General features: G+C 43.3%; 1 protein-coding gene across 1 annotated transcript in view; it reads left to right on the top strand.

Annotated features, from left to right (window-relative positions):
- The window catches only part of GPC3 (glypican 3), a 428,110-nt gene extending 412,809 nt beyond the window's left edge, over positions 1–15,301 (top strand). Inside the window, exon 8 of the mRNA XM_012653413.1 lies at positions 14,729–15,301. Coding sequence (XP_012508867.1) covers positions 14,729–14,898 — 170 coding nt within the window. The 3' untranslated portion in view covers positions 14,899–15,301. The remainder of the gene's footprint in view (positions 1–14,728) is intronic.
- The last annotated feature ends 2,214 nt before the right edge of the window (positions 15,302–17,515 follow it).

Genomic DNA, 17,515 nt, shown 5'->3' with positions numbered 1-17,515 from the left:
TGCCTAAAGAACATCAAAGTAGAAGCGGCAAGTGGGCAGTTAGATCTCTAGAAAGATATCTGAGCTAGAGATAGATACAGGAATCTTCAGCAATACATAAAATTAGGGGCACAGATGAGAGTGTTCAGGAAGACTTAAAAAGTGAGATGAGTGGAAGGCCAAGGAAGAGATGAGAAAACACCCATGTTTAAGAAACCAACAGGGGGCCGGGCGCGGTGGCTCACGCCTGTAATCCTAGCTCTCTGGGAGGCCGAGGCAGGTGGATCGTTCTGAGCTCAGGAGTTCGAGACCAGCCTGAGCAAGAGCGAGACCTCGTGTCTACTAAAAAAAATAGAAAGAAATTAATCAGACAACTAAAAATATATAGAAAAAATTAGCCGGGCATGGTGGCGCATGCCTGTAGTCCCAGCTACTCTAGAGGCTGAGGCAGGAGGATCGCTTGAGCCCAGGAGTTTGAGGTTGCTGTGAGCTAGGCTGACGCCACGGCACTCTAGCCTGGGCAACACAGTGAGACTCTGTCTCAAAAAACAAAACAAACAAACAAAAAAAGAAACCAACAGAGGCAAAAGAGCCTGCAAAGGAATCTGAGAATGATCAGAGAGGTAGGAGGAGGACTGGGAAAGAAGTGGTGCAAGGAGAACACCAAGTTTCCAGACAGAGAGTGGCCAGCCTGGGTGCAGTGGTAGTCCCAGCTACTCCAGAGGCTGAGGCAGGAGAATCAGGTGAGCCCAGGAGTTCAAGGCTACAGCACACTGTGATCTCACCTGTGAATAGCCACAGCACTCGAAGCCTGGGCATCACCTGGGCAGCATAGGGAGACCATGAATCAAAAAAAAAAAAAAGACAAGGCATGGTCAACAGTATTGCAAGCTGCAGATATCTCGAGATGAAAACTAAAAAGATTCCATTGAGGAATTAATGGTAACCTAGCACAAGGGATCTTCTTGGGGTGATGAACATGATCTAAAATTGGATTATGCTGATAGTCGTTCACCTAAGTAAATTAACTAGAAATCATTGAATCTGATACTTGAAATGGGTGATTGTTAGGAATTTTATGGTATGTAAATTATACATTAATAAAGTTGTTAAAAATATAAACAGAAAATAAAGGAATCCATTGAAATTTAGTTTAGGGCAAGGTATGATTCTAAGAGGAACTTTCCAGTCTAATCTTCTCTTCCTAATTGATTTGAGAAAAGCCCCATAAAATAAAATGGCAGGAAGTATGTGAGATTACTGATGCCACACCTCCATCCCCCCCCCATCTTGCAATATCAATAATTAGCTGATGTGTTAGATTTGCTTTTCACCAAGCCATGAATATTACCACCCCATGGCCTATCCTCCTTTGGATAATTGCAGATTAGTTGTTGTACTTATTCTTCTTACTATTATTTTTAGCATATATTTCCAGAAGTAGTTAGGGTGACAAGCTATAAAGCCCCAGTTTTCAATCTGTTTTTGTTATTGTCGATTGCATTTTAATGTGTTTGACATAAATTTTTTATTGGCCCTGCAATAAGTGAGATTTCATGCTGAAATCTCATCATTCATTCTCTGATACTTCTATGATGCTTATAGTTTGAAGCCTTGTCCTTCTCAGCCATTTTCCTTCTTAATCAGACATGGCCAATCACAGGAAGCATTTGTCTTGATTAATGGGCACATTTGATGTATTCTCTAGTTAGGTAAAAACAACATGGAAAATTTCTGCACCTTCTTAGTTGTAAGGAGCCAGGGCTGCCAATGGCCTTAATTAAAGTGTTCCTTTCTTGCCAACTGCATCTTCTTTTTATTTTGGTTCAATATCTTCCTGCTGCTTATTATACTCCTCCTTAGTGATCTGGCTGCCACTCTTTGTAGTAGAATTTTCCTTTTTCCCTTTCCCATCTTTCTAGCTGTGAGTTTGGGCCACTTGGCATCTTTTTACCTTTCCTGGCCTCCCTTTGCACTTGCCTGCTTTGTTCTAATGCCCACAGAGCTGTTTGTATGAGGATCATCCAGCTTTTTCTCCTCAGTTGCCTTCCCGTTGGGTCCTTCCAACTTATGTACCAATCATGTTCCCACATTGAATCTTCTCCATCTGATGCCTTTTCTTTTCTTCCTCTGGATCCTGAGTGATACCACTACATGATTGCATTGAGCAAGATGTCCACTACCTGTGAATTACTACTCATTGGTTCCTATCGGTAGGGGAAAACAATCAAGTAAACAATTACTGCATTGGTTGCTCATCTTCTACATAGGCAGCATCCTCATGTGGCTGTCCTACACCATATGGGCAGACTTCATATTACCTGATAAATGTTAACACTATTTCTGAGATTTAACCCCTAGCTTAGTAAGCTACAGATTGTGTGATTCTTTTCCCCTGCCCCAGGGGAAAGAGTCAGTAGTTATTATGTCTTGGTCAATAACTCCTCGGCAAACTTAAAGCCCTCCTCCCTAGGCTAGTCATGGCCTCCAAAAGACACTGGTCCCTTTCTTTGAGAGAGGATCCAAAGCAGTCTCTTTAGATTGCTCTCTAGACAGTGTCTGTGTCAAAGGGAGGAATGCAAAGGTCACTTCAACCCTTATGCCTTCACCCTTCATCCCTGCCATGAGACCTCTCCAGACCTGAATGAAATCCTAGAATCTCAGGGCTGGCAGGGTCACCAGAAGCTATTTACCTTCAGCCCTCATTCCATGATTGAATCCCTTCACTAACACCTCTACCACATAGCTCTCCGAACGCTCATGGACCACCTCCAGAGACAGAGCTCACTGCCTCAGGGCAGCCTACACAATTTCTAGACTGCACTCATTATTAGAAAGTTCTTTATTTTTTTAAGTACAGTTTTCAGATTGTACTCATTATTAGAAAAATCTTTAATTTCTTTTAAGTCCAAATCATTTTCCCCTTAGGAGAAGGACAAGACCATGGAACGGCAGTAACTAAAATGGCATGGCGATGGAGAAAGAGATAAGAGAAATAACAAACAGGGCACGGGCAGGTGCACGAGGGTGGGCAGTATCAGGGAAATGGGTCTGTGGAGCTACAGGGGCACCAGAGGGAAACTGAGGTGAGAAGCAGAAATAGAGCTGACAGGGAACAGTAAGGGAATGGAGACACTGGTGGGAGATTAAGGAAGGAGATACTGGAGCTTCTTCTAAAAGGAATAGAGTCCAGGTTAGAGGTTTCAAATCAAAGTGGGGAAGAACAGAAAAGTATCTTTAAGATTCAAAACCCATCAGAGGATTCCAGGGTTGCCCATCGCCTGGGGCTATGGAAAAGAGCGCTGTGGAGACAGGAGAGAATGTTTAGTAGAGCAACGACTAGACAGAAGAGAAGCGAATAATTGGACACAGGAAATTAGTTTAAAGAGCAATGGAAAGAGAAAAAGAAGTGACTAGAGAAATGGAAAAGGAGGGGGAACGAAAACACAGAACTTTTACGTTAAGGAATTGCATTTATTCCTGTGCCAGCACATAATTGTATTTTCCTGGCAGGCATCCCACAGAGCTCTGCACGGGGAACGGGGTGCCGGCATGTGTTACTGCGGGGATTGAAGTCTTATTGCTTTGTACTATTACAGCCAAGCGAGGGACTTCATTAACGAGGCTGTGTTTTGATGTCACTGAGACAGGCACTGAAACTTCAATCACCAGCAGGCCCTGCACTTGGGAATCAGTGGCAATGGGAAGGGCAGGGTGTGGCACAGTAGGGGGAGGGGAAGGGTAGATTGTGAGGCAGAAACAGGGGTCAAAGGTATGGGAACACAATCATGAAAGTTCCAAGTGAAAAATGAATGGAACCTGCTCTCCAGAAAACCTGTTTCCTGCCCAGCATGGCACACAGAATGCCGGCATGTGTCAGCTGCTCACATAGCAAGGCATCAAGTTCCAGGCAGCAAAAGGGAGTAAGAACATAATCTTTGTGGATTCCATCCACACTGAGTGCAGTAAACTGATGCTGTGGATAATGGGAACTGGCTATTGCTTAGAAGTGCCTTGGAATCTAGAGGTCAGGGTTTGAGCCCTGCCATTTGCTTCCTGAGCTGCCCGCTGTTGGCCCTGTCTTTGTCTTGACTTCATCATGGATCAGTAGTGACTCCTTCCCCTGAGGAAATCATCATTTAGTGGAGATTGACTCCTTGAGAAGGGTGCTTTGTAAGGAAGTAGCCCTTCACCTGCACACTCTCAGTAGGCTGGAGATATGTGTTCGTTCATGCAGCCATTGAGTCACACATTCATTTGGTCAGTCAACAAGACATGTTTTTAAGAATCTGTGTTAGGTGTTAGCCAAGTACTGTGTGGGAGCTACAGAGAGGGATAAGACTAATTTATTACTTCAACAGGGCTCAGTCTAGTGGAGGAGAGGAACTCTACTATGAGGCAGATGGAAATGAGTGCTATAATAGAAGTTCAACCGAATTAATAGTCGGCAAGAGAAGTGATTAATTTGGGCTAAGGTGAGAAGGGAAGACTTCCTAGAAGAGGTATCATGTAAGTTGAGGCTTGAAAGATATAATTGTAAGGAGAGAGAGAGATACAGACAGACAGACATCCTAGGCTAAGGGGATAGAATGAAGAAAGACACGGGAACTTAAAAGTACTTGGCATTTTCTGCAAATGGTGAACGGGATGGTATGACTACAGTATACGTTGCTTGGAGAAATATTTGGGCAGTTGAAACTGGAGAGCAAGAAAAGATGAGATGAAGAAGCTCTTGAATGCCATGCTAAGGAATTAGGACTCTATCCCACATGCAGTAGGGAGCCATCAAAGGATTTTGAGGAAGAGAGAAGTGTGCTCCCACATGTGTTTTAGGAAAAGAGTTTTGTCTTGTTTCAGCTGTCACAGAACAGAACATTCCTTCTCCTTGGACAGCAATGGGCCATTGGAGAGGAACAGGGATCTTATGTGGCTGAGGCACTGAGGATTGTGGAGATGGGGGGAAGCCGAGGAGAAGTGGCCAGCATCCAAAGACAGAGGAGATGGCGCCTGTGTGGATGTGAGAATGGGCGCTCACTGATGGTCCATGTCCAAAGGTGGGAGGGGAGGAGGATGGAGCCAGGATGACAACGTGTGCTTCCAAGTGAATTGAGGGGAAATAATCTCAATTCCCCAAATCCCACTGATGATGAGGGAGGGATTTCACAATTGGACAGTGTTTAAGGAACAAATTCAGATGGAACAACTTAGAGAGGCTTTTCATCTTTCATTTATGAGGACACCTGCCCGCTGTTGATTTCTGGCCTGAGATGTTCCCACACCCAGTCTGACTGTTTTCAGGGCCTTGGACCATTTCGACCCCTTGGCTGTTGTACGCATAATTTTCCTTGCTGTTGGGCATTGCCAGGACCTTGCAAGCATTTTAGTTCTCAGGTGCATTTTTTTTTGTAAGATCCACCATGGCTGATTAAAAATGGAAGGTCACCAGTTTTGGGGTGTCCCATCCAATTATATCTAAAGCCCTGATATACCTGACAAAGCCCTGATTTACTTGGGCTCCAAGGGACAACAAGGCCATTCCCTCATTCCCCCAACCCCTCACCAGCAATTGGATTTGGCTAAAGTAAGCGACATTTTGTGTTTTCCTTCTACATCCTCAAAGCCCAATGATGCATACCTCTGTAGCTGCATCATGCCTGAAATTTGTATTATAAACAGAACTCTGTGAATCTAAACCATTAAATAATTTTTTAAAAAGGTTATGAGGACAGAGTGTATACTTTCGTCTACTGTTTTTTTAAACACAGTTTCAGCTTAGCATCATTTGTGTGAGTTACAAAAGCAAATGTTAAGTTTCTTGAGGTTGTATTAAAATTTCTCTTAAAAAGCTTAGCCTCAGATTAGAATTCTTAAAGAAAATTGTCCTCTTCCCCTTCTCAGTTGATGAGCCATCTCTGCTATTCCAGGGCAGTACTTAAATATCCATTCATTTGAACTCTTTTGGACAGTTTGACTTGACTTTAGAAGCACTAAAAGAGTACCAATTGGGGTGGATACCTTGGTATTAGTTACATTCATACACAGACTACTTTACAAGGTAAGACACCAGAGTAGCAGTGCTTAGTTCCCTTAGGGACGGGGGAGTCTATGTGCCCCAGATGCTGTTATCTCTTGGTTTCTAGACTTTTTTATCACACCAAAAAGAAACTCTGTAACCTTTAAACAAGAACTCCCCCTGCCCCCTAACCATGCCCCTGGCAATCACTAATCTGCTTTCTTTCTCTGTATATTTATCTATGCTGGATATTTCATATAAATGGAATCATGTAGTATGTGGTATTTTGTGACTGGCTTCTTTCACTTACCATAATGTTTTTGAGGTTCATCCATGTGGCAACATGTATCAGTACTTTTGTTCCCTTTTTTTGGCTGAATAATATTCTACTGAATGGATGTACCACATTTGCTATCCATTCACCTGTTGATGGACACTTGGGTTATTTCCACCTTTTGGCTACTGTAAATAACAATGCAATGAACATTGGCATACAAGTATCTGTTTGTGTGTCTAGTACAGGTTGTTAATGCATCAAAGATAACAAGAATTAACATCTCCAAAGGCCATCTTGAATTGGAACTCCAGAGGTACCTTATAATACAACTTGGTTGTACAGACTGGTTAGGTGTTATGGCACTAATAGCACAGCCTTGTACCTCAGGCACAGTCAGGGTGACAATGCTTCATTTCACTCATTTTCAAACTTCTAAGTGAACCCCTATCAGCTCCCAAGCTCCCACTCTCTCCTCAGTACTGTTTTTTGTTTGTTTGTTTGTTTGTTTGTTTTTAAGAGACAGGGTCTCGCTGTGTCACCCAGGCTGGAGTGCAGTGGCTATTCACAGACATGATTATAGCACACTGCAGTCTTGAACTCCTGGCCTCAGGGGATCCTCCTGTCTTAGGCTCCTGAGTAGCTGGGACTATAGACACCCACCACCATGCCCAGCTATATCTGGTTATTGACCCCAACCATCCTACTGAAACTTTTTTCAGAAATCACCCATAACCTAGTTGACATATTCAGCAGCTTCTATTCAGTCCTACTTTTCTTAACCCCTTGAAAACATTGGGCCACATTAACTCACCCCTCTCTAAAATGCTCTCTTCTTTTGCCTTCTCTAAGTCAGTTCTCTTCATGTTCTCCTCTGGCCCTTCCTGAACAGCATCTGTCCTCAGCTTCCCTTCCTCTGCTGACTCTCAGGCCCACCACTTCCCATGGGAACGAGATAACCTCTACTGTGAGGAGTAAAGGCTTTGATGAGCTGTGATTTCTGTGGAGCTGTTAGGCAGCCTCCGGGGAGAAGGATCTCTAGACATGAGAGTAATTGTCGTGACACTCCTGTGGAAGGTGGTGAGAAAGCTGGGGCTGGTGGAGAGGGCCAGCACCCACACTACCCACTCATACTGCCAGAGTTTCAGGGATGGACTTAATTCTGTTTCTAGGAATATGATTTGACTCATGATGCACCTAAATAACTATGGTAATGGCCCATATTATATAAGTGATTTATTTTTATTTTTTCTTAGTGGCTAAATACAATAATGAAACATAGTGGTTGAAACTCCTGGAAACTATTTTATATTAGAAAACTAAGTGGTTTGAGCCCTAGTTAAAGGCAATCACTATGGTGTTTCCCCACTTGACAAGGAAGTTGCCATAGAAAAGACTACATTAACTCACTCATCAGGAATTTGTGAGTCAGAATGGTCCAGCATGGTAGTTGACAAAGCCCAGGTGACCCAAGTCAGCTAACACTGCTTTTACGACCTTTCCACCTAAGTCCCCCAAACATCGGAGTAGAGTGAGAGTGAATCCCTGCCCCTGAGGATCCAGGGACATAACCTGAAGGTCCTGCTAAACAGGAAATGTTTTATGACATCTTCAACGAGCTTGCAAATAGTACATTTCTACTCCATCATCAGCCTTGTATGCTTTCATGTAAAATAGTGTGCTTTTCCTCTAACTGCCAAGGAGGAAGCATGCCATGGCTTCACGTGCCCACAGCCCACTGCAGTGTAACCTGAAGATACACATACCCCAGATTGAGAAACAGAGGCCTATGATAAGAAAGGCCATGCCTTAGCTAGTGGGAAGAATCCATCGTATTCTCTCAACATCCCGTTGTTATAAGCGAGGATGTTTGTAGGCTGCAACGAGCCATAAGAAATGAAATGGGCATGTCTTTGCCTAAATTCTCTTCTAGGAGAGGCCATTGGATTATTCCCAGGTTTTACAGTCATTTAGTGGGCAAACTTGGCAGCTCATTTGTTTGTCAAAAAGGCACATTGTGCAATGAGCCCATCCCAAACGGAGTCCCATTGGACCAGTTAAAAACTAGAGGCCTCAATGTGCCTGTTTCTCCTCATCTGATCTATGAAGAAGAAAATCTAGACTCCCAGAAACCCAAGGGTCATTTGCAGTCACTTTCTTCTGCTTTCAAGTCCAAATAGTCATTTCACACCTGAAAGTTCACAAAGTGGTTGGGGTGGGGGGTGTCCATTGATGTGGCAGGAAGGAGGGTTGCACAAGGAAACCAAGGTCTGTTTGGGATTCAGAAGTGAATGGCAGAGCCCATGGGCTTCTTCAGGAATGAGCAGCAGAGTGGGCAGTATCTCAGTGAATGCCATTTCTCCGGAGACTTCCCCCAACTCCAGCCTCTGGGTTATGCCAAGCAATGTCCTGGGGTTTCACATATTCATTTCTTGGGGGCCAACTGTATATAGCAAATGCAAAACACAGGGATAGCAGTGTCATTCTGTTGCTATATTAGGGCCGGATTGAAGCCATCTGCTGGTGCAAGCCTGGCAAGGAAGAAACCCCCATGCTTGGCTCAGCGGCAGCATTCTCTCCCCTGGCATTTTGATAGCAGATCTTCATTCAGGCTGCCCTGTGAAGTCCTCCCGTTGGTGTGGGTAAAGCCCGTGTAGCAATGTATTGTCGTACTAGAAGACCACACGCTCAGAGGGTGAGCATTTGCTTCCTATTATATGTTCAAGACCCCAGTGGCTTTGTAAAGGCCCAAAGGCTTGTCTCACTGGCTGACAGATCCTCCTTGGCTGCCTGTGCACGCCTGCTTGATGCACCCCAGGTCCAAAAACTTCTCCCCCAAAGCTGTATGTGTACTGGCTTCAATGGAAGTTATTATGTCAGAGTTTAAAAGCAAAACAAAAACAGTCCAGCATGGATTTATTGCCAACAACTCTCATCCAAGATTAGAACAGCTCAAGAAAAAAGAGAATTCAGAATTTGTGGCTGAGTAGTACTCCATGATATACATATACCATATTTTATTAATCCACTCATGTGTTGATGGGCACTTGGGTTGTTTCCACATCTTTGCAATTGTGAATTGTGCTGCTATAAACATTCGAGTGCAGATGTCTTTTTTATAGCATGATTTTTTTTCCTTCGGGCAGATGGGAGCGGGGAGGAGGGGATGGGTATATACACACCTAATGGGTGCGGTGTGCACTGTCTGGGGGATGGACACGCTTGAAGCTCTGACTCAGGCGGGACAAAGACAATATTTGCAACCTAAACATTTGTACCCCCATAATATGCTAAAATAAAAAATTTAAAATATATATATATATATAAAATAAAAAATAGAGAAATCTGAATTTGGTAGCTGATGAACATCACCAGAGACATCCCAAGAGAAGCAACTGATTGCCCCTCCTTGCTTATGGAGGCTCTCTTGGGGGCAGCCACCTTAGCCTCTTTAGGTAGAGGCCTACAGCAGACTATGCCCCTCCCTGGGCTCCAAGAGCCTTGGAATCAAAGAGAAATAAAACTAGAAGAAAACTTAGAGGTCATCCAGTTCAACACCCTGATTTACCACTTGGGGCAACTGAGGCCCAGAGGAGAAGGAAATGACTTGTCCAGGGTGAAATAGTAAGTCAGTGGCTGAGCCAGGCCTAGAACCCAGGGCTCCAGACTGCTGGGATGGCACAGCCTCCTTTAGAGACTCCCCATTTAGTGCTTTGTGCAGTACAGAAAAACTTACCAACAAAAAAAAGTACAGACCTTAATGACTATTATTTGAAATGGATTATCTAATCTGTAACACAAAGGACACAAAGGCAAAATATGAGTCAGGGCGGAGTGTGTAATTAGTACAGATTGTTGGGTCTACCCTCTGGGGATAGCTAAACTGATTACAAATAGAAACAGATTTTTTCATTTAGCGTGAAAATATCCTTGCTGGCTCAAAAGGTTCTCACTGATGATCAACTTCAAGATAGAAACGTGCATTTTATGTGCATTTTATGTTATAAAATCCTAATACAATAAAAATATGTTCCAGAAAATCATTGATAAGCATAAAAATATGGTGATTGGAAAGAGAATGGTTTGTGGTGATTCCCATAAATATCCGGTTTGTAGCAAACTGAGAAGTTTTTTGGTTTGATATAGATTTAGCTTCTACGTAGGTTTTTGGAAAAAAAAAAATTAAAACTTTTGCTACTGGCTGATCCCCAGATACTGCTCCCACGGGTTTCTTTTTTTTTTTCCAAGACAAGATGTCTGACAAGTCTCTCCCACTTAGGGCTGTCCCCGACACTGTTAACAATGATTGTTCTAAAAAAAAACACAAATCAAATTGTGTGGTTTGCTTAAAAACTTTCAGTGGCTCCCTATTGCCCACAGAATAGTTTCAGAATTCCTGATCCACCATGATTTGGCCTTTACTTGTCCTTCCTGCCTTACTTTTCATCACTTACCACCTACCACGCCCCAGTCACCACCACCCCCACCACATCAATGTCCACTCTGTGGCTCCTCCCACCACGGAAGCTACGTTTCCTTCTGAATATGCCCCATCTGCACTCTCCGATCTTGGTGGTTTTGCTCAAGCTGAACCCTCTGCCTGGAATAACCATTTCATTTAGCCCTGCCGTACTTCTACCCATCTTTCATGGTGTAGATTATATCCCAATTGTTCCAAGAAGTCTTCCCAGATGTTTCTATTTGGAATCTTTATCTCTTTCCCTTCTACCCCGACAGTGTTTTGCTTGTGCCTTTTTCTAAGCCCTTTCTCCTTTCTGCCAAGTAGCTAGTTGGATTATTTCTTGATCTGTTTCCCTTGCCAGAGTGTGGGATTCCTGAAGGCAGACACTAAGTCTTTCTCCAATCTTCTAGTTCAATGCTTGATATATCATAGGCTAGTTTTGTTTGTTGAATTAAATTAGATTAGATTTTCCCTGTCCAGAAATGCCCGTTTTTATCTTTGACCACAATCCTATTTCCTTTATTTCCCATAATGCTTCCCTGTTGTACTAAGCTGCCCCCTTTTATCTCTAATCTTTATGATGGTGGCCCAGGCCAAGAGTGTGGCTTTGCTGGGATTCCTGTCAATATAAGCCACAAGAACTCGACTATGGGATTGGGTGATAAACTTTTGCTGCTACAGAATGAAGAGCCTCAGGAAACCTGTAGCAACAACTTAGAGAGCACAGGAAGGTATTATTCTGAATATTCCTAGGGATCCTTTGGAGGTAAAACACTTGGCCTAGCTTTGTGCCTGGAGTGTCCAGTGGCTCTGGCCATCATTACTGATTTCTTCAGGGAAATAGAACTAATCTGATAACTCCCATTCCAGGTCCCCAAACCCAGAGCTCTTATCAGTATTTCACAAAGTTTAACAAGGCTACTTAATCAAGTATGTGGTCAATTTTTTTGTGGAAACACTGACTTTTCTCATGCTTTTTTAGCAGTATATAGTTCACAAATCAAGTTTTTTTTTTTTCTAAGAAGGAATCCACTACTACTTAATCACTGCAATCTATTTGGTATACAGAATTTTTTCAAGAGGCTACCGTAGAGCTTCCTATGAGGTTTAGGGGCAGATCTGCATTCAAATAGCACCATTACCACTTGCCAACTGTGTAAATAAGGGCAAAATAATTAACTGGAGCTTGAGCTCACGAGTAAGATGGGGATTATTATACCTGCATCATAACATTGTGGAGATGGTCAAATTAAATGAGATTATGTAAATAGTTTAGCACAATGGCTGGCTTACAACGAAGACTCGATCATTGGAAGTCATTACCATAATTTCAAAACATGAGGCCCAAGAGATAGAAATAATAAAAGAAGTTCTGGTGGGGAAAAAAGATTAGAAGCTACTGGATTTAACAAAACTGCTGGGTTTACCATAACTGCTACGAGTAAACAAAACTGTCTAAAGTTAGCAGATTATTTGAAGAGCAAAATAAATAGTGTAGGAGCCGAGTGGTGACATTAATAGATGTTTCATCTTGATGTTAGGCAAGGGGCATCATCCAGGAAAGGAATCTGAAAGGGATGTGCAGAGTGTTCGCATTGAGGTCAACCCTAAAAATACTCCTCTTCATTTAAGTTGAGAAGTTGCCGTGAGACTCCAGGCTGGGCTTTCAACAGATCTAGCCATATGTGCTCTCCACTTTGGTGAAATCCGATCATGACCTAAGCCTCTGCTATCCTTGCCGACTGACAGCTGACCTCGGCCTTCTCTGTGCACCCTACATAGTTCACCTTTCGGAGAAAGAGGTCTGCTTTCCAATAGAACATTGTTCTTTGTTCTTCTTGTCTTCTTAGTTGGTTTGTATGTATTTGTTTTGGAAGGGAAGGAACCTAGATTATAGTCTGTCTGTTCAATTGCTTTTCCCTAGGTAAGAGAGTTCCCTGGAAATTTTGATTTGCATTATTATCAGTACTCAGGAAGAAAAACTTTCTCAGCTTTTAGAAGAGTAACATCATCAGATTCATCTATCTTAAAAGTTCAGACATTATTTCTTTGTGCAGCAATGAAAAATAATTATAGTTAATACCAAAGTAGAGAAAATATTTGTATAGAATATTACAGGCAAAATATTTGACAAAATATATATTATTCAAATTAATAGGAAAAATATCAACACCCACAAGATAAAAAGGCAAAAGTTATAAACCGTTACGCATTGAAAAATATAATTAGTAAACTAAAACAGAAAAGGTTGGTCTGCACTAATAATCAAATCCATGCACATTAAAGAAACCTCGAGATGTCATCTTATATTAACTGAAATATCTTTTTTCGGTGCAGGCGCAGTAAAATTGGTTCCCTAATCATTGCTGGTAGCATTGTAAATTGTAATAGGCCTTTTGGAAAGTAGTATCACAATCTGTGAAATCAGACTTCCTGGCTTTCATCACTTTGACCTTGTACGGGTCCTGGACCCTGCTCTGAGCTGGACCAGCCCAGTCCCCACACTTTCTTCCTGTGACTTACTGTTTCATCCCCTGTAAGAGGAGCTCTTCCTTCCTCTTCCTTCCTTCCCTCTGTAGAATCCCAGTCATTTCCTCTATTCCTGTTGCTGTGCATCTCTCTGTTCCAAAGGGATCTTTCCGGCTCCCTTGGCCACAGGACAGTTGGCTGGTGAGGTGGCTCACACCACATTGCCTTCACAAGATATTGAAATAGCAACATTGGCAATGGAGTCTAGCAAAGCCAAGGGAGTAGATTTGATCTCTAAATCTGGAAAAGCAAATCTGAACGAAACTGAGCTCTGGGCCAGGGCCAGCCATCTTGAATTTTCTGACAAACCACTATCTAGTTAGATTTGCCTTCTGGGAAACCTTTGCATTAGGTCAAGCCAAACACCCAAATTTCTTTGCAGAATCATGAACATGTATCATAAAAGGGAGGCAATCAAAGAATGAAAGACCCTTACCCATTAGCCTCTCCATAGTCCTAATTCACTTGGTATCAGTTTAAATCCTGTGCATTAGATCCATTTTGCGTTTGGGGGAGGATTTTTTTAGGGGGGAATAAAAAGACCCAATAGATAAAAGAAGAATTATTTGGGGAAAATAAAACAACTTTCAACAGCAAACTACCTTATCCTCAACTCTAATTAAAGCAAAGTTCCAGCCAGGCGCGGTGGCTCACACCTGTAATCCTAGCACTCTAGGAGTCCAAGGTGGGTGGATCGTTTGAGCTCAGGAGTTCGAGACCAGCCTGAGCAGAGCAAGATCCCGTCTCTACTAAAAATAGAAAGAAATTAGCCAGACAACTAAAAATATATAGAAAAAATTAGCCGGGCATGGTGGCGCGTGCCTGTAGTCCTGGCTACTTGGGAGGCTGAGGCAGGAGGATCACTTGAGCCCAGGAGTTTGAGGTTGCTGTGAGCTAGGCTGATGCCACGGCACTCTAGCCAGGGCAACAAAGTGAGATTCTGTCTCAAAAAAATAAAAAAAAAAAATAAGTTCTCAGGACAAGGAAATCTGTATGAGGTGCAGGGCCCAGGAAAAGTACACTGGGAGCCCACAGCACCTCCTCCTCCACCAACACACATGCACACAAGGGCACATGTGTGGGCAGCCACACGGCACCTTACATTTTGTTACCAGTGAGATCTGGTGACAATGCACTTCAAGCACAGGCCTGCCTGGGAGGAGATGTTGCAAAGGGCCAATGTGTACCCTGTGGTAGGTGTAGGTGGAGCCAAAGTGCAATGGGGAACAGCCTGCTCGCTCCCCCTTGCCATGATCTCTGGAAGGAGCACTTCCCACCATCTCCTTCCACTGCATCCCCTACACCTACCCTTCTCCTTCCCATCTCCTGGTGACCTTGTTTTCCAAAAAAGGAAGGAATCAAAGCTGGGGCTTCCCAGCAGTCCAGACAAGTGCTTGAGCTACGAATACTATATACCTGATGCTGCTGGTAATCTTGCACTTCAAATCCGCCTTTTTTTTTTTTTTGGCAGAACTGGCTTATGATCTGGACGTGGATGATGCTCCTGGAAGCAAGCAACATGCGAATCAGAACGAGAACGAGATAATCGTCTCTCACAACCTCGGGAATGTTCATTCCCCCCTGAAGCTTCTCATCGGCATGGGCATCTATGTGGTGTGCTTTTTCTTCCTGGTGCACTGACTTCCTAGTGCCCAGCACACGTGCTGTCCTGCAGCACCCTGTGGTCTTCCTCGATAAAGGGGACCACTTTCTTATTTTTTTCTATTTTTTTATCTTATATACCTCCTCCAGCCATTAAGTAGAGGACTAACTATGTGTTATGTTTTCGAAATCAAATGGCATCTTTATGAGGAAGGTAAATTTTAGTGGTAGTATAGATTGTCCTTTTGCAAAGAAAAAAAAAACATCAAGTTGTGCCAAATTATTTTCCTATGTTTGGCTGCTAGAACATGGTTACCATGTCTTCTCTCTCTGTCTCTTTCTTTCTCTCTCTCTCTCTGTCTCTTTCTTTCCTTTTTTCTCTCTCTCTGTATCTCTCTCTGCATGGATTTCTTTGGAAAAAAAATAAATGCTCAAATAAAAATGTATTGGTTCTTTTTTGCAAACCCTAATCTATGGTGACCATGCAATGCTTTCCCTCCTTATCAACTAGCTTTCTATCCAATATAATCCCACTGGGCCCCAACAGGGTCCTTGAAACCCACTTCCTTGTCTACCTTTTGGGTGGGTACCAATCCTGGCCCTAACCTCCAATCAAAGCCACTCCCTCCCGGCACACACCCAATCCACAATCTCCATTTAGATACCTTGGGTTGGAGCGTCTTGCCTATGAAACCAAAGGCAAAAGGGGTCCCTGGTCTGGTTTCTCTATTTTACTTTGCTGAAAATGCTTTACTCAAATAGAAATCCTCTATGTGCATCAGGTACAGTTGTACAATTAATATTCTCCCTTCTCCCAACTCAGAGAGGTGGGCCCACACAGTACAAGGAAGCAATTCCCCCATCTTCTTTGCTGCTGTCTCAGGCTTGCTCTTTCACTTCTCTCTCCAAGGGCTGCCACATGGCAGGGGCAGCAGCTGGGTCATCAGCAAACTCATGATTTATAGAAGCAACTCTCACTCTTGGCCTCAGGTGGGCTTCTTCAACATTCATGTATTCATCAACTAGGTTTTGCATAGCTATTGGATTTCAGGTACTGTACCAGATGCTGGAGACAGCAGAAAACAAGAGAATCGAGCCACGCTGTCATGGAGCCGAAGGTCTGGTACCAACACTAATTCTAACACCAACATTCCATCAATCGTAGACCCAGCATTTTCACTTAAAATCTGTTTTTTACACATGTATCACAAGTAATAACGGCACTTATCTTGATACTCAGACAGTCTGTTGCCAAGGAATCCCAGGAATAACCAACTTGCCGTCTTTGGAACATGCATGCTGCTCAGCACATTGCCCTTTTGCCAAGTCAAGTCAGTGGAGACATTGTTGATTCTTTCTAAAGGGTGAGAGCTCAACTCCCACCTGATGAATATGAGAAAGAGAGGGTGAGATGCAGGGAAGGGCTGTGAGCAAAGGTCGAGGAACGGACGGGGAAGTCCCCTTTGATTCTAGGAGGTGGTCCCAGTCAGGATCTCCAATTTCGGTCCCATGGCAGGAGGTCACCGTGCGGGAAGCAGAAAGTGTAATTTCTCACAACTTATCATCCCCCTCTCCTGCTGTCACCAACACACTTCTGTCAGTCTCCTGCAGAGCACAGGTTTCCAATAACCATTTTCGTCCTTTGCAGAAACGTTAACGAACACAATTGGAAATGTTTGGTTTAGCATTTCCTTTGGTTGGTTTTGTCGAAGTTAAGACTGCAATTGGTTGTATATGTTAATCTGATTTCCATGATTTGTCGTGGGTGGTAAGACTTGAAAGGGAAATAAGCCAGTTGCCTTTGTTTTCAAACGATCATTATTTCTGTGTTTGAATAGGATTTGTAAGAACCTTGGGGTTTGGGTGTATGAAACCTAAACACTTGGACTCAGAGTCTAATATTATAGCAACACCAGACCAGAAGAAGGATTTAAAGCCCAGTTATCATCTAATAACTGTCCCTGTCATTCCATGGGAAGGTTGTTATTTGATGTGGCAAAAAATAATTTGTGGCTCTGAGACCAAGTCTTGCTCCTGCAAGCAGGAGAGAACTGTTTTAAAGTCCATCTCACGGCCGGGCGTGGTGGCTCACACCTGTAATCCTAGCCCTCTGGGAGGCCAAGGTGGGAGGATCCCTCGAGCTCAAGAGTTCGAGACCAGACTGAGTAAGAGCGAGACCCCGTCTCTACTAAAAAATAGAAACATTAGACCCTTGAGCCCAGGAGTTTGAGGTTGCAGTGAGCTATGATGACACCACTGCACTCTGCCCAGGGCAGCAGAGCAAGACTGTGTCTCAAAAACAGATAAAGTCCATTTCTCCTCTCTGAGAGGTAACAAAGATTGTCAGTTTTAACACACCTTTCTCATCCACTTCCCTCCTCTAGATCTCAGTTTCCCTATTGTAAAGTGGAGAATTTGGACAAAATTTCTAACCTCTTTGTCGCTCGGATTTCATGACACAATTGGTCCTGAAAGGCAGTAAATGCTGGTCCCTCTACCCAGCACTGATGTCACGAATGTGCGGTTCATTCATTCATTCATGAATGTGCCTCTCAGGGCTTTTCCAGCCCAAGGTCATGTTTGACATGCTTCAGTTCCCAGAACATGACCCCAGGCAGCCAGTGTTTCTTCTGTCTCGGTCCCCTGTCTGCCAGCT

Source organism: Propithecus coquereli, unplaced genomic scaffold (genome assembly GCF_000956105.1).
Source record: "Propithecus coquereli isolate 6110/MARCELLA unplaced genomic scaffold, Pcoq_1.0 Scaffold42, whole genome shotgun sequence".
Lineage (NCBI taxonomy): Eukaryota > Metazoa > Chordata > Mammalia > Primates > Indriidae > Propithecus > Propithecus coquereli.
This window is presented reverse-complemented; position numbering and strand designations above follow the sequence as displayed.